The sequence below is a fragment of the Liolophura sinensis genome, chromosome 7 (assembly GCF_032854445.1).
Source record: "Liolophura sinensis isolate JHLJ2023 chromosome 7, CUHK_Ljap_v2, whole genome shotgun sequence".
NCBI lineage: Eukaryota > Metazoa > Mollusca > Polyplacophora > Chitonida > Chitonidae > Liolophura > Liolophura sinensis.
In genome coordinates this window covers 3,588,824-3,614,435 of record NC_088301.1, presented here as the reverse complement: position 1 = coordinate 3,614,435, position 25,612 = coordinate 3,588,824, and the positions used below count along the sequence as shown (strand labels likewise).

Sequence of the window (25,612 nt, the reverse complement as noted above, 5' to 3'; positions counted from 1 at the left end):
GTTACCCACTCGACCTCGAAGTGCTCAGAATGAAAAAAGAAATGACCTGTTATGGTAAGGTGTGAGAAGTAAAATAAGAAAGTGCAAATTTAAAAAAAATCCCCTAAAAATCCCTAAAAAAAGGAAAAACCTAGCAAAATTCGTATACAGGTTCCTTAATCCTTAATCAGAAGCATAACACTTTCCACGATGGAATGATGCTTAGAAATAAACCAAACACAAAAAACACTTGTATTGAAATCTAACACAACAACTTTTTGTGTTATTTTCATTCAACACAGAAATGTGTTATCCCAACACATACATGGGTTAAATAACTGTAAAGTACACAAGACTTTGTGCTAACTGAACACAAGATAGTTGTTCAAATATGACACAAGTTTGTGTTTATACAACACAAGTGTTTTTCGTGTGCACCAGAAAGGCACTCTGCAAACGACCACCGATGCGTCGTCCATAGCTGTTTGCATAACCCAGGCATCAGGGGCTGGGAGAGCAGGGAAACCTACAAATTCCCTGTCCAAGGACGGGTTTGAACCCGCACCTGTTGTGTCATAGCGAAAGATGGTTTTGATTTGTTTGTTTGTTTGATTGGTGTTTTACCCCGTATTCAAGAATATTCCACTTATACGAAGGCTGCCGCCATTATATGGTGAGAAGAACCGGGGAGAGCCCGGGGGAAACCCACGACCATCCGCAGGTTGTTGAGAGACCTTCCCAGGTTTTGAAAACTTAGATCCAAAGCAGTGCGGCCGTAAATATGTAGGTGATGTTTTATGTATCAAGTTGAGCTTGACTGTCACGTATAAGCCCAACATCATTTATGGGCTTACTATGAGTGTGCAAACAGGCCGTCAGACCATACACGTGCAATACAAGATGACATGCTAATCGCCGTCACGGTGAGTTTCTGTATATTTTATGACTGACACCGCCATTAGTTCACCGTCAAATGCAACAAATGCGTAAATAATGCGGTGGTTTACTACACGCCGTAATGTATCAATCTGTTTCACCAGTATCTAAAAATGAAAATGTAAAAGTTCTTCAGGACGTGAAATTTAGATGGAATTTGAGTGTTGCTGTTCGTGATTTATATGTATAGTAGAATTATATATGAAAACATCTGTTATCTCTTTTCACTGAAGAAACATCTTTATAAAATAAATTTAACTGTTTAATACTTTGACTGTGTAGGAAATTTCCACTTACACGCGACATTAGTCAGATTTACGGGTGTCTGGGAGTAAAAAATCACGGGGTAATGCCCGGACCTTTGGTAATTTATTGACAAACCCGTGTGTTACGTCCAGAACAGCTCGCCATTGTGATGTATAAGTAATCGTCAACGTACACGACACAGCGCAATGGGAGAATCTAGGACGCGCCATAAAGACGGTTCAAATGGCAGTAGAACGCAGTTTTCTTCTGTGACGTTGCAGTGTGTGTGTACTTCATATATGTTTTATGAGCACACGTAGACCGATAATTGTGACGTAATACAGGAAAGAATAAATGAGTTCACAGTTCTGGACCGTCTTTGTACAGGTGGGAAAGAGTTTTATGAGCTCCCCAATGTCTCCACGCGCCCTTGACAGCTCATTGTCGCCCTGTCCAAGAATTCTGAAAATGAAAACAGGTCCCTGGTTGCTCAAAGTACCGTTACTAACCTTTTGATGACGTCCGGGAATGTTAACTGACCTGCAATGGATCATGAAGACGTTTTAACTAACCGCTAAATGTATATGTCACCTGGTATAGTAGGCTTATATTAGCCAATAAATCAAAACACACTTTGAAAACTAGGCCACAACCAATAACAACACAAAGACGTCTCATATATAATAGCATAAATTACTTATTAAACAAAACCAAATGGAAAAATAATTATAGTGAACATTTCAATCACGGATTCAAATATTGCAATATCACGCTATTAAAATGTAACCTATGTGTTTGCACTATTAACATGCAATAAGACCGTCAAATCTCCCCGCTGGCGAGATAATTAAAACTATTGCGTAGCCCTGTGTCGTGCGCAAGAAAAATGTTCACCAAGCATTACAAACATTGGAATAGCAAATATACCAGTACAGCATGCATTGACCACTGTGACTATCGATTTCAACTAAATTTTATGCTTCATTCATCAGGTACCTTTTTTATGTTATTAGAAGTGTATATATCTAATTTGTATCAATTCTCTATAAAATGATGTTATACAACCAGAGGACAACACATTAATTTTGACAAATTTCAGTTATCATATGTTACAAATTTTATCTCAGCCATCTTTGAAATGAATCTTTAATTATAATGAATGTCCTTGTGATATTACAGTTCTAAGTGTGCTCGAGTAATTACTTGAAGTGGTTAATAAATCCACAAAAATTGATATTATCACTTTAATAAAACTTTTGTGTTAATCAAATTTAAATGTATCTACTGTTTTCATATGTAATAGGTATAGCAGTGAAGAAAACCCCAAACAGTCATAATACTTTAATTATTATTGCGATTTGTCCTATCCAAAAGTCTTCTATAGCTGTTATATATCACAATCATTAATTAGAGCTTTTAAATGTGTTAAAAGCGAATGTCAAACACCATGCATAATGCCCTTAGAATAAATAAGGTACTATCCTATGTGGAACTCGTCTACAGTATTCCTGCCAGAAATTCCCGTATTTTTTCACACACTTATTGTCGTCGCGGTAACTTCTGTGGGTCAGCAGGATGAACAAGAAGATGACGTAAGAGTATGGCATAATATGGCTAAATAGTGCCGGCACTGTCCACATGAAGGCCAGCAACAGTTCCGGCACATAATGAAAATGTCGTGCCAGACCCCACCAACCGGAAGCTAACAGGATGCTCTCCCGTTCTTCGCCGTTCTCCAGTTGATATTTCGCACGGATGATTTCCGGTTTTCTTCCCCAAACCAAACAGTCCCCGTTGGCGTAGCGCACCTCTTGTTTCTGCATATCGGCTTTGTAGTTTACGAAAACCGAGACCAGGCCTGTCCCCAGTATGAGTGCTGACCAGAATGGTCCAAGTTTAATTGGGTGACTTACTAAGTATAGGCTAACGGATGCGTACAGTCCTGGGATGTACACTAGGCAACCCCAGCATATGTAGAAACCGGCGCGATCTAGCATTATGTCAATAGTTCTCAAGTAACCAGATTCCCACCAGAAAAACTTACTGATGTAAACAAGCTGGAGTACAGAGGACACGATCATGCTATCCACGATTCCGTGCAGCTCGAAACTTTTCATAGCAAAGATGGCCACCAGCAGAGCCCAGACCATCATGCCGAATCGGCAGTTCGTGAACACCTTAACGTCGAAGCCCAAGATTCTCGGATACAACTCGGTGCCCCAGTAATAGTCGAAGATGACATTGCCCGTGGAGCCCGAGTCTGATGACGATGGGGAGTAGATTCCCTTCAAGTACAGGCCAATACAAAACACCAAACTGAACACGTTTAAAGTGGTTAGGATTTCCCCAAAGCTGTCATACACCACTGACGGTGTGTATCCTGTCAATTTCAAAGCGAAAGCCAACGCGAAGAAAGTCATCATCGTTGTGACGTAGTACAGAAAACCATTGTCTTTATATACTGGGGTATTGCCTTTGGGAGTTAACGGACCTTCCACGTCTTTGCCAGGGAGAAACTTCATCATCACCAGTCCCCAGACGGCGTAGCCTAAGACCAAGCTGACAGAAAGCGGACTACAGATCCGGACTGAACTCCACATCTCCGTCAGGCCGTCTATCACACCTTGGCTGGCTAAATATCGGATAATGTTTGTAAAGTTGCCGTCTGACTGGACAGCCGTGTACCAAAGTATAAGGACGAAGTTTGGCATCAACGTGATTAGTACTAAGGGCAGAACTGTTCGACTGAGACACCGACGTAGATCCCGGGATAGTTTGTTTTGGGTAAGTTTCTCGTATCCTTCTTTGTACTCGTGGAAACTACTGACAAAGACGTCAGCACCATGTGTTATCGTCTCTGTGCTGGAATGACCGTTTGACTTCGGATCCGTATCCGGACTGCTAACGTCTCTTCTCTGTGTTAACACCGCATTCTGTAGTAGAGAGACAAAATGTTACACTTTTTCAAGTTCAGTTTCCGTACAAGTTCCGTTTTGTTGCAAAGAGGCAAGGCGTTATGATATATATTCAAACGTTTTATTTTGTAGGACAGCCGTAAGATGTTATAATTTATATCTAAACGTTCCCCTTTTGTAGGAAAGAGGCCAGACGTTATATTTCCAAAGGTTCCGTTCTGAAAAAGACAGGCAACGCATTCCGACTTATGTCCAAACGCTTTATTTTGTTGGACAGAGGCAAGACGTTCTGATTTATGTCTGTAAACTCTGTTTTGTACGAGAGAGGCAAGACGTTATGATTCGTATCGTCACCATCAGACATTAAGTCATGACGTCATCACACACACAACTGGGTCTAATAAAAACATCTTGATTCTAACGTCGATGACGTCAAACTGAGTTAATGTACCATTACGTTTGGTCATCGATTAAAATGTAGTGAAACGCCGTTTCCTGTGTGCACATATTAACTGTTACACTGGGACAATAAGTGCTTAGTTTATAGAGAAAGAAAAAAAGAAGTTTGCGACCTAATCAGCACTCAACACAAGATGGTCAAAACGTCCAGGTCAGAACTCAAATATGTGAATACATTTAATTCTGTTCAAGAAACGTTCAAGGAAAAAATAATTTAACGATATTTTAGATAGAGTGATCAGTGGTGATATGCGATGACAGTAACTTCATTGTATGTTACGCAGTCCACGTAATATTACTATCCCGTGTTTTCCCAGACTAAGGAACTAAGGAAATTACTTTTGAATTACAATTTAGATAAAGTAGCGATCTATAGAAGGTTGAAAGAGACGACGCTAATGTGGAATATAACATAAATAAGGAAAATTGTTCCTACACTCAATGAGTGTACGCTTTTTATTTATTCATTTGTTTTGTATTTTACTCCGCATTCAAGCATTCAATAATATTTCACTTATACCAGCATAACTGGACTGGGCAGTGCTAGACGTTTACTCGTGACAATTCGCAGGTTGCTAGAAGGCCTTCTCGCGTTCGACTGGGGAGAAAGCCAGCATGAGCTGGACAACTCAAAGCCATCACATTAGTGAGAGGCTCCTGACTCACTGTTCTGCACTAACAACTCGGGCATGGTGGCTTGATCTCTGGCTCATATCATCAAATATTTGCCACTTTACTTTATATTTGTCGTATAATCAAATCGTGGACATTTTTGTACTCACCATACTGTTGATTACTATTTATGGGGCTCAGTGATCGGTTTCCAATTCGTCGTGTCGTCTGGTATAACGTTAGTCAGATATTGACAGGAAGCCTGGAAGGCAAGATTCGCCAAAAGGTAATCAGTCACGCAGAATGAAACACATTTGAGCACAAGAGTTACAGCGTCTGAATTGATTTAACCATGTTAATAATGGAGTGGACAAAAATCATTCCTTGCTTCCATCAACGTCCATGCACATATATGTATCTGTGGTTGAAGTCGAGCAAATCTTCTGTGAGAAGAAAACGGGAACCATTAAAGGATATTTCAGAAACCATTTTCAGAGAAATTTTCTTTGTTTACATACCTACAGCAGACACAACCCGTTTCTGGTTACCATGGTTATTGGAAGCTCAGTATTGATTTGTCAGCTGATTTTCTTAGAGAAAACCCAACAGAAGATTGGCTATTTAGCTTTTTTGAAGGAGTTGTCGGGCAATAGTGACATATTAGATAATAGCGAATATTCTTATTGGCGTCGGACCTGCACCGGAGAGAAAACTACACCAGGGGTCTACACTAGTATCACCCACACAAGAAAAAACCCCACAGTGTATTTCAGAGGTTCCGTCCATGTGTTTGCTGCATTGTAATAACGAGTACCAGATTTCCAGGCCAACTCAATAACCGTCCCAATCTTGTATTCATCTTCACACAGTCAAGCACTGGCAAGTTGTAGGCGATATTGTTTATTTCTTTGTGGCCGTATGGGAACGAGCAGACGACATTAACACCAGCGTTTTTCAGCAATCATGGAAAATGCTGCATAGCTAACAGATGACGTTATGCAGATTTAGCAGGACTGGCCGTATTCTCAGGGTGTCGGAAAAAGCATTGAGTGTTTGAGGTAAGATGAATGTGTACAAATGAGAGCTTACATAAAGGACTGTACATTGCATTTTAACGATGATACCGGTTCACTAGGAAATAACGATAAAATACCTAATCCCAAGGTTCTGGTTTGATACTGGTTCACTAGGTATAACGATTAAATACCGAATCCCAAGGTTCCGGTCTGGTACTAGTTCACTAGGGTATAACGATAAAATACCGAACCCCAAGGTTCTGGTCTGAAACTGGTTCACTAGGGTATAACGATAAAATACTAAACCTCAAGGTTCTGGTCTGAAACTGGTTCACTAGGGTATAACGATAAAATACTGAACCCCAAGGTTCTGGTCTGAAACTGGTTCACTAGGGTATAACGATAAAATACCGAACTCCAAGGTTCTGGTCTGAAACTGGTTCACTAAGGTATAACGATAAAATATCGAATCCCAAGGTTCTGATCTGAAACTGGTTCACTAGGGTATAACGATAAAATACTGAATCCCAAGGTTTTGGTCTGAAACTGGTTCACTAGGGTATACCAATAAAATACCGAACCCCAAGGTTCTGGTCTGGTACTGGTTCACTAGGGTATAACAATAAAATACCGAATTCCATCGTTCTGGTCTGAAACTGGTTCACTAAGGTATAACGATAAAATACCGAACCCAAAGGTTTTGGTCTGATACTGGTTCACTAGGGTATACCAATAAAATACCGAACCCCAAGGTTCTGGTCTGGTACTGGTTCACTAGGGTATAACGATAAAATACCGAATTCCAAGGTTCTGCTCTGATACCCATTTACTAGGGTATAACGATAAAATACCGAACCCCAAGGTTCTGGTCTGATACTGGTTCACTAGGGTATAACGAAAAAATACCGAATTTTATGGTTCTGGTCTGACACTGGTTCACTAGGCTATAACGATGAAATACCAAATCCCAAGGTTCTGACCTTCACTAGAGTATACCATAAAATGCCGAATCCCGTTGTTCTGGTCTGAAACTGGTTCACTATGGTATAACAATAAAATACCGAATTCCAAGGTTCTGGTCTGATACTGGTTCACTAGGGTGTAACAATAAAATACCGAATCCCAAGGTCCTGGTCTGAAACTGGTAAGCTAGGCTATACCATATAATACCGAATTTCAAGGTTCTGATCTGATACAGGTTCACTAGGGTATAACAATAAATACCGAATCCCAAGGTTCTGGTCTGAACTGGTTCACTAAGATATAACAATAAAATACCGAATTCCAAGGTTCTGGTCTGATACTGGTTCACTAGGGTATAACAGTAAAGATCGAATTTCAAGGTTCTGGTCTGAACTGGTTCACTAAGGTATAACAATAAAATACCGAATTCCAAGGTTCTGGTCTGATACTGGTTCACTAGAGTGTAACAATAAAATACTGAATCCCATGGTTCTGGTCTGATACTGGTTCACTAGGCTATACCATATAATACAGAATTTCAAGGTTCTGGTCTGATACAGGTTCACTAGGGTATAACAATAAAATACTGAATCCCAAGGTTCTGGTCTGATACTAGTTCACTAGAGTGTAACAATAAAATACTGAATCCCATGGTTCTGGTCTGATACTGGTTCACTAGGCTATACCATATAATACAGAATTTCAAGGTTCTGGTCTGATACAGGTTCACTAGGGTATAACAATAAAATACTGAATCCCAAGGTTCTGGTCTGATACTGGTTCACTAGAGTGTAACAATAAAATACTGAATCCCATGGTTCTGGTCTGATACAGGTTCACTAGGGTATAACGATAAAATACCGAATCCCAAGGTTCTGGTCTGATACAGGTTCACTAGGGTATAACAATAAATAAGGATCCCAAGGTTCTGGTCTGATACTGGTTCACTAGGTATAACAATAAATAAGGAATCCAAGGTTCTGGTCTGATACAGGTTCACTAGGGTATAACAATAAATAAGGAATCCCAAGGTTCTGGTCTGATACTGGTTACACTAGGGTATAACAATAAATAAGGAATCCCAAGGTTCATGGTCTGATACAGGTTCACTAGGGTATAACAATAAATAAGGAATCCCAAGGTTCTGGTCTGATACTGGTTCACTAGGGTATAACGATAAAATACCGAATCCCAAGGTTCTGGTCTGATACAGGTTCACTAGGGTATAACGATAAATACGAATCCCAAGGTTCTGGTCTGATACAGGTTCACTAGGGTATAACAATAAATAAGGAATCCCAAGGTTCTGGTCTGATACAGGTTCACTAGGGTATAACAATAAATAAGGAATCCCAAGGTTCTGGTCTGATACTGGTTCACTAGGGTATAACAATAAATAGGAATCCAAGGTTCTGGTCTGATACAGGTTCACTAGGGTATAACAATAAATAAGGAATCCCAAGGTTCTGGTCTGATACTGGTTCACTAGGGTATAACGATAAAATACCGAATCCCAAGGTTCTGGTCTGATACAGGTTCACTAGGGTATAACAATAAATAATGATTCCCAAGGTTCTGGTCTGATAATATTACCAGATCCATAGGCATATGCAACCAACTCAAGAATCGTTTGACATGACTGTTAGATAAGCAAATTCATACAATCTTACATTTCTGAGTCGACTTTTATGGCATGAAAATGTATTTAGATATTTAGTTTTTTATTTACATGTTCTGATCAAACTCAAGAAGGTTTCCTTTCATTATAGACAGTTGAATGTGCGGAGTTTGTACTGTTTACAAACTGTAAATCAACACTCCCTGTTTTAGGCTAAAGGAAGGGCCACTTTTAATATTCTCACACTATAGTATATGTTGGGGCCTCCGTCGCTCAGTTGGTTAGCGCGCTAGTGCAGCGTAATGATCCAGGGGCCTCTCACCAATGCAGTCGCTATAAGTCCAAGTCCAGCTCACGCTGGCTTCCTCTCCGGCCGTACGTAGGAAGGTTTGACAGCAACCTGGGGGATGGTCGTGGGTTTCCCGTGCCTGGTTTCCTCCCGTCGTATAAGTGAAATATTCTTGAGTACGGCGTAAAACACCAATCCAATAAATCAATAATATATGATATTGCTATTTTTGTAAGCTTTCGGTACAGCTGGTAATAGTCCAGCAAACCATAAATGTCGTAGTAATCTAATCACAGGATAACTAAAATTTACCCAACAACTCACGTCAGGTACGTCAGGAAAATGATGCCATATTGAAGACAAAAATTACTTACTGCTTAAAAAAAGGCCTAATTACCTGCTAGGCCAAAACAAACAGAGGCATAACAGCCAGGTAGGTTTAACCCTATTTCAATGTAGGAACATTTAGTTAATGTCGATTTGTCCAGCAAAAGCTTATAGTGGGGTAGCAAGAGGCTAAAAATAGTCATCTATGTGACTTGTTCAAAATAGACGAATCATGTCCGCTGATGTCCTAGAATCAGCTTAGGTGATACTGCCCGGAGCAGTTTAGGACCGAAAAGCATGGTTTTGCCACTCCCCGCCAGTGAAATGAAATAAGACAAACATATGTCGTTGGCTGCAAAAATGCAGATTACGAGAAGAAAAAGTTGACTAAAGGAAATTAATGTGCAAATTATATGCATTGTGAAAGGCTGTATATATAATAAAGCGGTAATAACTGAGTTGGTACAACGCCTCCAATTTATGAGATAATACGAGCTTACGTAACAGCTTATGTAACAGAGACCCCCCCCCCCTCCCAAAATAGCTTTAGCACAGCGTAAGGCGCACGTGTTCCACATATGTGGTCAAAAACTACAGTACCTTCATTTCTGCCCTACACTCCGAGCTTCAACATACGCCATTCTGAAACCACGAGCTATTCCTGTCATAAAAAAATAGGGACATTTTCACGTCAGAACATCCGGGTTGGTGATCTCCAATTAAAAACGTAACGTCTTGAAGGTCATGAGCTGCAAACAGGTAGTGTTTAGTCCCATTTATGCCAATTGCGCCCTTGCTCATTTGCAAAAAACAGCTTCTCGCACATTTTGTGGGGTTGGGGTTGGGGTTGGCGGGGGTGCAGAGCGCATCCGGATATTGAGCCTATTACTGTATTTGAATTACGTTAAAATGATTTTGAATGTTAATTGATTCCAAGATTGTTTGTTTAATGTAAAATGGAAAACGTAGTTCCTTGACCCGCTTTCTGACATAGCATTACTGCCAAAAAAGACCGTGGTCTATTTTAAAACATGTCCGTCGGCTGGCCAGTGACGCCATCAGGGCGGTAGGGCTGTCACCCCATGCCTTCTGTCTTGCAAGACATTTTGAAAATGGCGGTCAGCTTTGCCAGAGCTGATACTCATGGTAGATATAGTTTCTATGACAATGGGTTCATGGTGGTTAGGTCTGGAATTAAATGACTGACATTTCTGTATCAGAGGAACTTTATTTAGAGGATGCTGGTCTCCGGTATTGGCGCACCCTTCCCCACAATGAAGCGCGCAGAACAATGGCGGTACAGAGACATATCCCTCATACCACGGAGTGCACGCTTATATTGTTAGTGAATGGTCCCAAGCGGGACAGCTTATACTCTCTGACTTGGAAAGTAAAGCTCTTAGTGATAAGCAGAACCAGCCTCTAAGTTTGCAGTGTCCGTGGTTTTGTCTGTCAGGCGGTGGTTTGGTTGGTTGGTCGATGTGTCAGTCAAACGGGAACAATCCTCAGTGAAGCACATTATCCGCATAACAGCATAGTCAAACTTTGTCAGTGGGTAAGCTTTGTTTCGCAACTTTTTTTAAAATAAACTTTGTTATTCGTACGAATATTCCCAGATAGAATGGGGAAGCTTTCCCACCAAAAGTAACTCGGGCTTTAAATACCTTGCCAATTGTTCATTCTCTCTTTTGAGATTACGATTTACGACTGCATGTATTACAAGAAAACAATGTTACGGCTTACGACTGCGTGTATTACAAGAAAACAATGTTGAGGTTTACGAATGCATGTATTAAAAAGAGAACAATGCTGAGGTTTACGAATGCGTGTACTACAAGAGAACAATATTACGGCTTACGACTGCATGTATTACAAGAAAACAATGTTACGGCTTACGACTGCGTGTATTACAAGAGAACAATGTTGAGGTTTACGAATGCGTGTATTAAACAGAGAACAATGCTGAGGTTTACGACTGCGTGTACTACAAGAGAATTATGCCACGGTTCACGACTGCGTGTAGGCCTACTACATGATAACAATTGCGGTCTACAACAGTTGTGTATTACTGTGTGTATTACAAGAGAACAATGGTATTTCCGGTTTGGGCCCGAGTGGCCATTGCACAGGAGAAGGTAAATTTATCCACCCTCGCTGGATTTAAAGGAACCACAGATTATCCAGATGGTGCAACCCATCCGGACCTATATATAGACCAAAACAGTTTCGTCTCTCGCAGATTTTACAAGAGGGGTAGTTTTCATTTCTGAGATAATTGTATTAATTACCCTTACTTGAACATCAATGTACCGAAGGGTCATGCATACGAGGTGTATAGATCTCGCCTTGTACATTTTTAGACTCTACGTGTTGTGCGACGATTTCAATCAACGCCACCAGTTATTACTGCAAAAACGAGTGTGTCAAGGTTATTCGATCAAAAGCCTTAACTTTAAATTAAATTTAAGGTCAAGCAGATCAATTTAATTGTCATCCACACGTGTGAATATATACCATATTTTAAGAAGCTTTGCATACATTAGGTGCTTGTCCAGTGACAAATATGAACACATCATACCGACATTGAAAAGACGGTGTGTATATCTCTGGACCACAGACGATCGAGTATTAGGGGAATCCAAATCAGATCATTCCGTTGTGTATATGTAAATGAACATGTAATTTACACGCGATTACATATTTATTTACTTTTAGACCGTGACTTTCCCTTCAGAGGTTGTTAATTCCACGACCACGATATATTTATCCTAAATGTTCTTTACAACAAACCGTGAGCGGAGGATCTGGGTTAGGCTTGATATAACCTGTGTTATCCATACATACGTCAGCGTCAAACTTGGCAAGAGGCCGGATCTCACCGGTAATAAGTGTGACGATTTGCCAAATATCACATGTCGCGCTGGATTTACTCTTTATGTTGTAGCCTTTCCTACTGACAACATCAGTTAGATGCTTTGTCTTCTTCACAGAGAAGTATACTTTTAAGATTGGCAGATTTAAAAAAAATGACTACGATACAACAGTTTAGTCTCGCTCTTGTTGGTAGCGATTAACAGCAATAGTATGTACTAAGGTACACTAAAAGACAAATATATACACCTTTCCCAGTCCACTGAGGAGGGTATATGAAATGTCTTGTACAGAAGTAAACACATGGATTTGTGAATCCAGTATATAGATTATATGTGTAAAATATGGACCGGTGACTGCTTCCCCTACAGGCACGACAACGTAAATAGATTACAGATCGGTGACTGCATCTCCTATTGGCGTGACCACGTGTATAAATATTACGGACTGGTGATTGCTTCTCCTATAGACGTGACGTGTATATATTGCGGACCGGTGACTGCTTTTCCTATAAACGTGACAGCGTGTATATATTATGGACCGGTGACTGGTTCTCTCATGGGCGTAACAACGTATGTATATTACGAACTGCTTCTCCTGTAGGCATGACAACGTGTATAGACATTACGGACTGATGTCTGTTTCTTCTATGGGCGGAATAATATGTATAAATTACGGACCGAATTGCTTCTCCTGTAGGCGTGACAATTTGTAGAGATTACGGACCGGTGACTGCTTCTCCTACAGGCGTTACAATGTGTATAGATATAACGGACGGATGAATGCTTCTCCTAAAGGCATGATAACGTGTATAGATTGCGGACCGATGTCTATTTCTCCTGTTGGCGTCACAACGTGTATAGATATTACGACCGATGTCGTAAAGGCGTGATAACATGTATAAATTATGGATCAGTATCTGCTTTTAATTCTCCTATGGGCGTAAGAACGTGTATAAATTACGGACTGGTATCTGCTTTTAATTCTCATATGGGCGTAAGAACGTGTATAAATTACGGACCGGTGACTGCTTCTCCTGTAGTCTTCACAACGTGTATAGATATTACGGACCGGTATCTGCTTCTCCTATGGCCGTAAGAACGTGTATAAATTACGGATCGGTGAATGCTTCTCCAGTGGGCGTGACAACGTGTATAGATATAACGGACCGGTGAACGCTTCCTGTATTCGTGACAACGTGTATAGGTTACGAACCGGTGACTGCCTCTCTTATAGGCGGACAACGTGTATAGATTACGGACCGGTGACTGCTTCTCCTATGGGCGTGAAAACGTGTATGGATTACGGACCGGTGACTGCTTTTCCAATGGGCGTGAGGACGCGGTTACATCTCTTAGATGTTAGATCTAAGTTAGATTCTCGGTTCCATTAGGGTATATTTGTGATAAAATGTTGTTTTGGATGCTGAGCAATTGCTCGAATATTTTAGGGTTTATGCTGTTATGGCATACAACATAAGGCTCGCTGATATGTGTAGCCAGTTAATTCATATGATTATATACGGCACTTAAACGCTGGATTTACTCTTTATCTTGTAGTCTTTCCTACTGACAACATCAATTAGATGCCTTGTCTTCTTCACAGAGAAGTATACTTTTAAGATTGGCAGATTTAAAAAAAAATGACTACGATACAACAGTTTAGTCTCGCTCTTGTTGGTAGCGATTAACAGCAATAGTATGTACTAAGGTACACTAAAAGACAAATATATACATCTTTCCAAGTCCACTGAGGAGGGCCCATGGGAGAAGCAGTCACCGGTCCATAATAAAGTAAGTAAGTATCTAATACTGGTACTTAATGGCTTGGTATCTATTTGAATTCACTTAAACATCCAAAAAATCAAGTCGTCATCTAATTGTGTTTTAAGGCATATATAATATTTTTCAAACTTGCATTTGCGCTTTCGAAAAAAAACCCCAATAAACCTATCCCAGAGGAAAGTAGCTATACAGTTTCGTTTCCCGACCATTAACATTGTTGTAATTAATGAGAGAGATTGTGATCCTAGCTCTATTACATCAACATTGATCAGTGGGAACTACTAATTAGATTGTTTTTTGCTGTACGGCCTGAATAGTGATTTAGAAATTGACCTATCGGTAGTATAATAATCATTAGCAACATTTAAATATTCAAATTCCCCTCTCACATTGTCTGCAGGACAGAGAGGTTATGATGGCTGTCAGATATCTGGTTTCCTCTGGTATCAGTCCGGGTTCGTTCAGTCACTCCCCATCATATTTAAAATGTACAGCTTATAAACCCATAATGAATGAAATAAATAAATGAATTTATTTCCAAAAACGCTTACGGTTGCACAAATGCCGAAAAAGCGAAAACGTGTGTGCGCTGGAATTCTAGCTGACGTGTGCAAAACTTATCTGTCCCGTACAACATAAAGGTTGGCAAGACATAGTGAAGCAGGGAGCTCTGAAAGTGGAGGTCACCACTGGAAGTGGAGGTCATCACTTTGGAAGTGGAGGTCACCACTCTGGACGTGGAGGTCACCACTCTTTACACTTTGCACAGCACTTCAAATTTCCTGACGGAATTTACACAGATAATGGATACCCTGGAGATTGGAAAAATACTTAGCACTACGGGTCGGGTCGACGAAATATTTGTTCCTCCTGTTATAACACTTGGACGTCTCTGTCGCCAATGACTGAATGTTTGCTTAAAGGAAAATTATGACAGGATGCATTATTCAATGTTGGATAGAAACTAGAGAAAAAAAAGACGAAAATCTATCTTCATATCTTAGTTCCCAGCTCAGTAAGTCAACAAGATTAGAGAATCATGCTACGATTTCAAAATGTTGAAAATGGTAACTTCTTCAGCAAACGGCCATTTGAGATGAGAATTATTCAAAGTTACCAGATGATATATTCTCTGAAAAGTTGGAACTCCATGAAGAAAAGTTGTAGGTGATTACGAAGTCCGTTCATTTTGATCTTTTACTACATACTGACGTTCCACTCGTAAAAAAACATTTTCACCTTCTACACATACGAGCAGTCAGTGGAAACATTTGAAGCAACGCACATTTGGCGTTTGTTCTTCGCTTTGTTGCTAATAAATCAATCCTAATAAGATGGCAGGTGTAAATACAGGCCAATACATGTGTAAATACAGGCCAGTACAGGTAAATACATATACATTTAGCGTTCAAGCAAATACGGGTGGGTATACTGACATTTTCATGTAGCATGGTCTGAGTCATAGACATATATAAAATCACAGCGTGTGATTTCTGCTGGTATCTATGTAATTTTGTTATCATCATCGTCATAAGGTCATCACCCGGTACTGAATTTAAACAAAAGCTTCCTTGAAGAAAGTCTCAGAGGAGATGGAAGTGGCGTAGGATGTACAGAAGTATATCTGAGTGTTTGCTAAGAGCTCAGACTGATCTTCTCGTCAAAGGTTCAAGCGAGTTTCCCTCGGCCATTCCGAGACGGGGGATTTGTTGGCTTTCCTCTCTGTATAGATTGGGTCGTGTTAACTGAGATGACCGCGAAAGTCTGTCCCGGTGACCTGGCTTTCCGTCTAGCCGTCACTAATGACGCTGTCCTCACGCCATGTCAACTGCTTAAGTCCGCTCTGGCGTGAAGTGCGAGGTCTTACGGTGCTTATGCTAGGGCTTCCCCAACTAGGAAATCAATAACTGGATTCATCACGAGGCTGACGTAACAGTGCATACACAGCTGAGGAGGCTTTGAAAGGGACCTCTGTTTTGGTTCACGATCGTATTTTGATCACTATGGATGGGATACCGCATCCGATTAGGCCTACAACAGATCTGTTCGGCTTTTTTTCGGTTATTTAACCCCCTTTTCTATTCCACGTTTATGCGACGGTTCATATATTCAAGTTCAGAAGTACAGAACAGGGAGTGTTGACTTTTGGTTTGGTATTTAACGCCACCCGCATTCATTTTTCACTTTGATGACAGCAGTCATGTTTACAGGTGGAGGAAACCAGAAGGTCCGAGGTAAAGCACCGCTCTTCGCCAGATACAAAACAAAACTGAACTGTTCTAAACGTTTCTTTCAGCATAACACAAGCTTGCTGATGAACCTATAATAAGCCCGCATGCCCAAACCGACCAATTAAAGACGCTTTGTACCTCATTCTGAAATAGAACTAATATTATTTCCGCCGAAATAATTATTGTTTTTACCGAACTTCTTTCAACGATCAACTGGTAAGGCCACTCGATCTGTTGGGAACCGTCATGTTGGGAATACCCAGTATAAATCACAATCGTTTTCCTTGAAATATCTTTCACTTTTGTTCCACGTGCAATTCTAATGATACTTTTAAATCAGATTTGTAATTTTCTTTCTTGTCGACATTCAAAAATGCTGCCCAATTTTAGTGGCAAATATTCACGCTCCAACGGCACGTAACTGCGCGCGAGAGCTGTCTTATTCTGGTGTTGTCATAGTTTCGAGCCCCTGGGTTCCTGGCGAGGGATGATAAATAACATGGAGTTAAACGGGTGAAATGCCGATTTCTGCCAATTCCTAAAGTTCAAAGTAATTCAGGACGCTGAACGTATCATACTGACTACTTTTCCAGGTAGAATTTCTTACCTAAAAGCTATATCTTTCATTTTTTTCAATGCTAAAATCTTCTCCAATACCTATCTCACCTGGGTTAAATTGACTTTTTCACATCCAGGACTTTACCCACGTGACCAAAGAGTGTGCTGGTGATTGGCTCGTTGCAGCTATGACATCACTGCAAAACTATGAATATATGGGTTCTCAAGAGAATACGATTGGTGAAACCTGCTGAAAACGTTCGTTGGATGTATGCGATCAAAAAGAAGCTCACCTGTCGAAGTGGGGTTAAAGTTATGTAACCTTTTCTCATTGGCTTTGATTCTGATCCCTTCCCAGCAGACGCTGCGAGATGCCCAAAGCACAATGGCATTTGGTGGATCAGCCGTGAAACCAGCCCTTAGCTTAGCCGGCTACGTTACATAACAGGAGGTGAAAGCTTTCACGGAGGTCAAAGAATTTCTCACTGCCATAAAACCTCCCAGACAAAGCTGGGTTGATAAAAGTTATCCCTGAGATCAGACAGCTTTCCTTGTCTACACCCAGCAAGTTCGATCATGTCAATTGTCTGCCATTGATCACTGGCGAAGAGGGCTTTTCTTCAGACGAAAACGCGCCCAAAAGGTGCGCTACAGTGGCTGCTCATCCCAGACAGGAAATTCGACGTTTACTACTGCTGAGTACCGTCAGTAGGGAGGCAACAGGCATCAAAAACTTTGGGCATCAAAAAGATTATAATATACTGACCATCTTCGCTAAACATGCGTATATGCAAAAGTTAAGATAATACCATGAAAAGAAATATATTTAAAACATTGAAAAAAATTGAAACTTGGAAAAGTTGCTCCTGGTCAAAAGTATAGCAAACAATCCTGAGTGTGATGTATAACAATCTTAAGTACGACGCAAATTAATCTTGAGTAAGATCTAAAACAATCTTAAGTACGACGCAAATTAATCTTGAGTATGATCTAAAACAATCTTAAGTGTGACGTAAAGCGGTCAAATTTTTGTTCATGTTGATGGTAATTTCAGACACCAGTTTCATAACACAGTAAAACAATCCCTTTGTTACAGAAAAAAGGTGGGATGGTCTAAATTAACATTCTAAGAAAAACAGGTTCTTCTTTCTTTTCTCTCTTCTGAATATATGTTTGTTATTAAGATCTCACGAACTCATCTGGATGGGAAGCTGTACCTATACATGAAGACGTCTTAATTAACAGATATCAGAGTGATGGCTGCCTCAATAAACCCCCAATATATACGTCACTAGCAACAAATCTTCTCGAAACATACTCCTTAAAAACTAACTCTCCGACGCAAAGTAATTTAGACAGAATTGTCGTCTAACGGATTAGTGGGGAGATAATGCATAAAAAATCTCGTCAGAATTCTTCCTGAAGATTAAGTGATGAAAGAAAAGAATTGTATGTGGACAGGAGAGATTTACTTTGAATGTATTTTGAAAACGGAAGCAAGCAGTTCTTTCACAACGATAATTGAAATGTGAAGAACCACACGTGACTTCGGCCATCACAGTGCGGTTTGATTTGTCATTCCACTAACTACAGCGAATAGCCCGTGACCTACTGGTATAGCAAGTCCAGCCCGTAACCTACTGGTACAGCAAGTCCAGCCCGTGCCCTACTGGTATAGCAAGTCTAGCCCGTGACCTACTGGTATAGCAAGTCTAGCCCGTGACCTACTGGTATGGCAAGTCTAGCCCGTGACCTACTGGTATAGCAAGTTTAACCCGTAACCTACTGGTACTGCAAGTTTAGCCCGTAACCTACTGGTATAGCAAGTTTAGCCCGTAAGCTACTGGTACAGCAAGTCTAGCCCGTGACCTACTGTAATGGCAAGTCTAGCCCGTGACCTACTGGTATAGCAAGTTTAACCCGTAACCTACTGGTATAGCAAGTCTAGCCCGTAACCTACTGGTATGGCAAGTCTAGCCCGTAAGCTACTTGCATAGCAAGTCTAGCCCGTCTCGGCCAGCAGATGGAGAGGGAAGAACTCAGTAAATCAGGCTGATGGACGAGGCGACACTTTCGGGGAAAAATCACGCTATCTCTTTTAGATCTATCATTTGCTAAGTCAAATTCAAATGGAATGAGATAGATATTTCAATAACATCCACTACAAGCATGTCTCACAGGCTTATATGTATATTATTACCGAATTATCAGATTTGAATGGATTAACCAAGTGCCTAAAAGCAGCTGCTTATCTCAGAGTTAGGATCAACACGGAAACAATCGAAGTTTGTCGAAGTGCTCTCAGTGGGTCACGGTGAATCGGCACTTTGGTTTATAGGCGCATTAGCGGCTGCGGAATCGACAAGACCCACGCACAACCGGAGTTTGCGAATTCCGTCATTTCCTGGTTCATTGCTAGAAAAGCTCGAGTCGGCACGTCTTGGCCAGGGCATTCCTAACGGGAATTGTGTCACCTGAATCAACACTACCTCGGTAATAGACAGGGTCCAGTCGCTAGACGGCTCACGTACAAACTCTGTCAAATCTATGGCCTTCAAAGTGTCGCGTGCCAGCTTTAAATGAAATCAGTGGGTGCAAAAGTAAGCGATCAGATGGACTAATTGTTCAAACTCCAAACGACATTACAGGTCAATGCTCACATAAAACAAGCGATGACATGTACATTATAATTGTTACACAGAGTATCTCACGCTGGTGACCTACATTTCAGGCACAAAGTATAAGATCAGGACTGAAGGCGAACAAACCAGACTGACACAAAGGTGTAGCTTACAGAATCCAAGTCTTACTAATAGCATCCAAATTCGTGAGCATCCTATATTCTTCCTCTTTACAAAGGAGATAAAACAGGAAGCCTAGAGGAAGGCAATATTGTTTTCAGCTATAGTCGGAAACTACATCGTATTGGTGAAGGATCAAAGAAATCAGTTGTTTGATTGTTTGTATGGGGTTTCAATGTCAATTCAAAATTACTTTTGATTATAACATCCCGTAGCAGTGCTTTCGGTGTTCCACTGTAGAAGGCCTGTCTAAATACTGACACATTGGAACGTGGTGACGCTAGACATGACACCATACACACATTATACTGACACTGAATCGATCGAAATTGCTAACTCAAGAGTCTCAGGAAAGAGCCGAGTCGGAGTTGACCAACTATAACACAGGCAATCTTAATAAATGATATTACTGTATGAATCATATTGTAATAAATATACTGATTCAAACATAAATTGCATAAGTAAGGCCGCCTGGTTATGTACAAGTTGAAGACCTCACGATAGAACTTCATAATTTATAGGTGCAGTGTACTAATACATATAGTATATAGGCATGCCACACGTCGTTCGTATAGATGTACGACAGAGCTGCAAGTTCTGAATAATTTAAACGTGTACTGGATGTGTACCTGTTGTGTACTGGATGTGCACCGGGTGTATATTTGTATACTGGATATATACCGGTTGTGTACTGGACGTGAACTTGGGGTGTACTGGATGTGAGTATTCAGATACATGATCTGCTTTTGGTTGCAGAAAGGAATAAATGAAGAGGCGCAATTTGTTTGACTATGGGCCCAACTGCAGCCTTGTCGAAGTAATTTGAAAATGTTCCATTAATCGATAATTTTTTTTTTCACAGGAAATTACCCATAGAGTTTTTTTGTCTATAACTGAGCGGGTTTTCCTCTGTAGAACAAACAATGTGTAACTTTCATGTCTTACGACGTACAGCATCTGGCACATGAAATTTATCTTCAGCAACTCTAGGCCAATCTAAAAAAAATAATTCGGAAAAAGTAAGTGGTCCCTCCAGGTATAAGCCTCTATATATAGGTTTTCCACAAACAAGCACATGCATTGTGAGCAGATTCTGGAATGCATTGTCTTAATGAAATACGTATGAAAACAAGAGGTTGACTTACCGTGTTCAGTATGGTGTACACTACCCCTTCTCTGGGCTAACGGTGCTGGTTTTAGAGCGGCCACTCTGACATGATCTGCCGTGTGACTTCACGAAGCGGTCCGCAGATACTGCGTGTAAAGATGAAAATCTAGGGCCGGCCAGAACACAACGTCTTCGCGTCGTGACCATCTGACAGTTTCTCCAGCGCTGCCGCACATTATATCGCCTTATGTCTCTTCTTATGCACATCGTACGATGTAAGGTTAACACTGAGGGTCACAACGCATGCTCACTACAGTGCAGTTTAGCCAAATCAGCGGGTCTGGAGAAATTTTATGTTTTACCTATTTGCATAAGCTGCTGTGGGACTCTCCCTCGCCAGAAGTATAGATTATACCGACCCTGATTATACCCAGAGCTCTGAGCTCTGCCCGTGGTGTAAGGAACGCCTGACTGTCCAACTTTGACTGTAAACCTCATACTAGTCGGTGACGGTTTAATCGCTACTGTATTATTCAGCAAAACTGTCAACTCCGGTACCGATCGTCCACACATTGATTTTTGCGGCAGAAACAAAAATACAACAAATCCATAGTTTGATATACATAGGATATAGGTGTATATCACGACGGCTTACACACTGATAATTGCTGGCTTGTGAGTGTAGTAGATAAAGTTAATGTCGCTTCATTTCAACAGTCTTCCGCCAACGGAGGACGCGAGTTCAAATCCTGATTCCGTCTTATCCCTCCCTAAGATTTAGAAATTTTTCATGACCGAGCTTCCAAATACTAACCATCACCGCTGAAGCATTGGCTGTATGTCGAAGGCTCATTAAATATTCAATAGCACAGTTGGTAGAGCGTCCGCTTCTGGACCGGTAGATCTAGGGTCGAGTCACATCTAAGACCTTAAAAAGCGGAAGTTGTAACTTCCTCGCTTGTCGTTCAGCACGAAGGGGAAAGTGCAACGACCTGTTGACCCGTATCACTGTAATGGGTCGGGCGGGCCGGCTTACTTCCATTCAGTAAGGCGTCTCAGTGAAGCAGCACTAGATAAAGGAGCGGTGGAAATCCGTCCTGCAGCAAGGAGGCACATTACATGCACTCTAAGGATTCCTTCGTCGTCAAATGACTGAAAAAATGTTAAGCAAACCGAGCCCTCACTCACTCTCTTATTAAATATTCACCGTTCGATGTGGGCCAGTTTTATGGTTGGAGGAAACCGGCTTGCCCCGGGTAAACCACCGATCTTTGGCAAGTTGCCGACAATCTCTTCTACGTGTACAAACTGGTTCTCCACATTGGCAGAAGACAAGCTGTCGACAACACTGTGCAAATGGCCTCCGGAGAGTCGTCAACCTCTTATTAATTTATTTATTTTATTTGATTGGTGCTTTACGCCGTACTCAAGAATATTTCACTTATACGACGGCGGCCAGCATTATGGTGGGAGGAAACCGGGCAGAGCACGGGGGAAACCCACGACCATCCGCAGGTTGCTGGCAGACCTTCCCACTCACGGCCGGAGAGGAAGCCAGCATGAGCTGGACTTGAACTCACAGCGACCGCATTGGTGAGAGGCTTCTGGGTCATTACGCTGCGCTAGCGCGCTAACCGACTGAGCCACGGAGGCCCCTACCTCTTATTAAACCAAAGCCTTAGTCGGAGGCCTTCGAAACCGACTTTGGACGAAGGATTTGCAGTTTCACACGCTATCAATTCTTGCAGGGCCAGAGTGACATTAGGCGTTTGACAACAATCTTTCCTCAGTATGACGTCAAATAAGAATCAAGTAATAAATAAATAAATAAATAAAGATAAAATGATCATTGCTTTACACCATACGGCCATTATTTTAATCATTTCGTGAACAGACGAGCAATGACATTTGGGCATTGAAGGAATTTCGTGCGCAAGGTCCGTATTGATCCTGCAAATCTTGTGGATACGGACAATTGACATCTGAGCGCTGCCCCGATCACAGTGTATACTCCAGTCGGGTAAACTGCATGTGTATCCGTTACCAGTCGATAAATCAAATCATACTTTCTTTATGCTATAGTATTCGAAAAAACACGGCGAGCTGTTAAACATTGGTAGCGGGGTGAAATGAAATTAATTGGATTAATAAGACAGATAACATATAAGGGCCCACTTAGCATACGTTAATCTAACGTGACATAACATGACAAGATAGGGAGGAAATTTGCACCCAGCTCTATATATACACCCTGTAAACTGTCAATAGTTGTGAAGCTGTAGCAAAATAGTTATGATAATTTTCGCGGATTTAAAAATTATCTGTGCCGTAGTAACATTATCAACACGTGATATTGGTAATCTGATTAAGGGTGATAAGGCGGAGAACGTCAAGTGTCCGTATATGATTAGCAAGTCTTCTAAAAAAATTGAGGAGGCCCCCGTGGCTCAGTTGGTTAATGCGGTCGCTGTGAGTTCAAGTTTAGCTCATACTGGCTTCCTGTCCGGCCAAATGGGAAGGTCTCGCAGCAGTCTGCGGATGGTCGTGGGTTTTCCACGGGCTCTGCCCGGTTTTCTCCCTCCTTAATGCTGGCCGCCGTCGTATATGTGAAATATTCTTGAGTACGGCGTAAAACACCAAATAAATAAATAAATAAATAAATAAAAATGTGAGACATATATACACATGTGGACCACTGCCGACATTAACACAACATCTCGGGAAGTTTAACACATTTATAGGTGACATCTTTTCCCCGATGATATTTGTTTCTGATAGTTATTTGACTGAAGCTTAACGCCATACTCAACTGCGGATTATCGGGTGATCCCCTGGGCTCTGTCCTGTTTCGTCCCACCATAATGCAGGCCGCCGTTGGATATTTGCAGTATTCTTGAGTACGGCGTAAAACACCAATCAATCAGATAAATATTCTAAAATTGAAGAATTGCGGTTAAGTGTACAGATAGGGAAAAGCGCATGAAAAAAACCACCGCACTTCGTTGTACGTTTTGTCACGTCCAAGCGTAAAGCCGCCGCGAGAACTGGATTCGAACGCGCAATCTCATTGGTGAGAGGCCTGATAGTCGAAGGAAGCCAGCGTTTAAGCCAACTGACCTGATGCACATTTAAACACCGAACGAAAACACTCAAAAATGCACTGAAGAAAAAGTGTAATGTGAATACTCAGTAGAATGAAGTGTTGCTGTAAGACTTTGGCGATTAGGTGACAACTGTATAATTCAGTGTGCACGTCACGTGCTCACCCCACCAACACATGAGGCCTGTCTATCCATAATGTGCGCAACAACATTATTTCGAAGAAAAAGAAGGAAGAAAGAAAAGAAAATCAGTGTCAGTTTTACAATATGGAATTTTGTCACTTTAATTTTCATTTGAAATAGCCTCAGTAATGCAGATCATACAAGGGCTAGCGCGACTAGCCTGATCTCATGGTTATATATGTATGTACAACTGTATGATTTTACGCCGTTCTGAAACCTGATGTGCTTGGGCGGAGAAGTCAAATGCCTGCCCCCCCCCCCCCCCCCCCCCTTATGTGTAAGATAGTAAGCAAATCAGGACACAGGATACACCTGTACACACAAACTTCTCAGCTGCAGATACACACATGCATGGAATTCTAACTAGCTGCATGGATATATAACCAATGATTAAATCTGTAGTATGTCATATATACCCAACTAACTTCAACCTAGGGGCCTCCGTGGCTCAGTTGGTTAGCTCGCTAGCGCAGCGTAATGACCCAGGAGCCTCTCACCAATGCGGTCGCTGTGAATTCAAGTCCAGCTCATGCTGGCTTCCTCTCCGGCCGTACGTGGGACGGTCTGCCAGCAACCTGCAGATAGTCGTGGGTTTACCCCGGGCTCTGTCCGGTTTCCACCCACCATAATGCTGGCCGCCGTTGTATAAGTGAAATATTCTTGAGTACGGCGTAAAACACAAATCAAATCAAATCAAAATTTCAACCTAATGCTAGCGGAGTTTTTACATAGACATTCGAGATGGATAAGTTCACACTATTCATCCAACACGTGAATGCATGTAAAGTTGTACTGACTGACCTTCGGAAACTCACGAAAGGTTAACTCCCAGGTGAAGAGAAAACAGGAAAACAAAGCAAAAAAAAAATTCACATTCATCGTATTTCATTCAAGATTATGAGGGGAATAATGAGAAGGAAACCATGGCACCTAGACAAATACTCGAAAAACCTCCTCACATAGAACTGGCAGAGAGCAGTGGAAGCTACATTCAAATCTTTGGCCTATCATTCTGAGATTATCTCACGGGGTTAACTATTCACCTCAAGAAAAAAGGTTTAAATCGTGGAGAAACCCTTTCAACGGTGGAGGAAACATTTCCAGCGCACAGAAGAGGTTTACACAGCGGAGAAAATAGTTTACACCCTGGAGAGAATAGTTTACACCCTGGAGAGAATTGTTTATTCCGCGGAGAAAACCATTCCACCGGGGACAAAAAATTAACATCGCGGAGAAAAGATTTACACGGTTTACACACCTTCCAACAGCAGACATAAACAGTTTATCATGTTTCTTGAAGTTTGTCCCTGTATTTATATCATTTATGTCTAATTTAATTTTGTGTCTGCATTATTTTGCTTTTAATTATACTTTACAGTTTTTTTGTTCTCAATGATATTGTTTAAAATAATAAAACCTACGAATCAATGAGAGTCGTTAAAAATGTTAAAAATTTCCAATGACACTAACACTAGATCAACGCCTACAGCCCACTCGCCTAGCGACAATTCATCTGTAAAGCGAGTCTTGTGGATGACGGAACTGTTAAATATTTTTAAATTACAGTTGATCTACATCGTACAAGGACAAATGATTTGATGTAGCCAAAATATTT

The 25,612-nt window shown here is 41.1% G+C and overlaps 1 protein-coding gene across 2 annotated transcripts; it reads right to left on the bottom strand.

Moving 5' to 3' along the window:
- Window positions 1–1,519: 1,519 nt before the first annotated feature.
- On the bottom strand, window positions 1,520–20,883 carry LOC135471311 (uncharacterized). 2 transcript variants are annotated; one of them, XM_064750487.1, is made up of 4 exons: window positions 20,751–20,883; window positions 5,318–5,409; window positions 3,206–4,094; window positions 1,520–1,623 (listed from the first exon to the last, which is right to left on the bottom strand). In XM_064750487.1, exons 2-4 carry the CDS (start codon window positions 5,318–5,320, stop codon window positions 1,562–1,564), a joined length of 954 nt encoding a protein of 317 aa, XP_064606557.1. In that variant the 5' UTR covers window positions 5,321–5,409; window positions 20,751–20,883; the 3' UTR covers window positions 1,520–1,561. The 2 variants fall into 2 exon arrangements, with proteins under 2 accessions (XP_064606557.1, XP_064606556.1); XM_064750486.1 differs by lacking the exon at window positions 1,520–1,623 and having other exon boundaries at window positions 1,914–4,094.
- Between the last annotated feature and the right edge of the window lie 4,729 nt (window positions 20,884–25,612).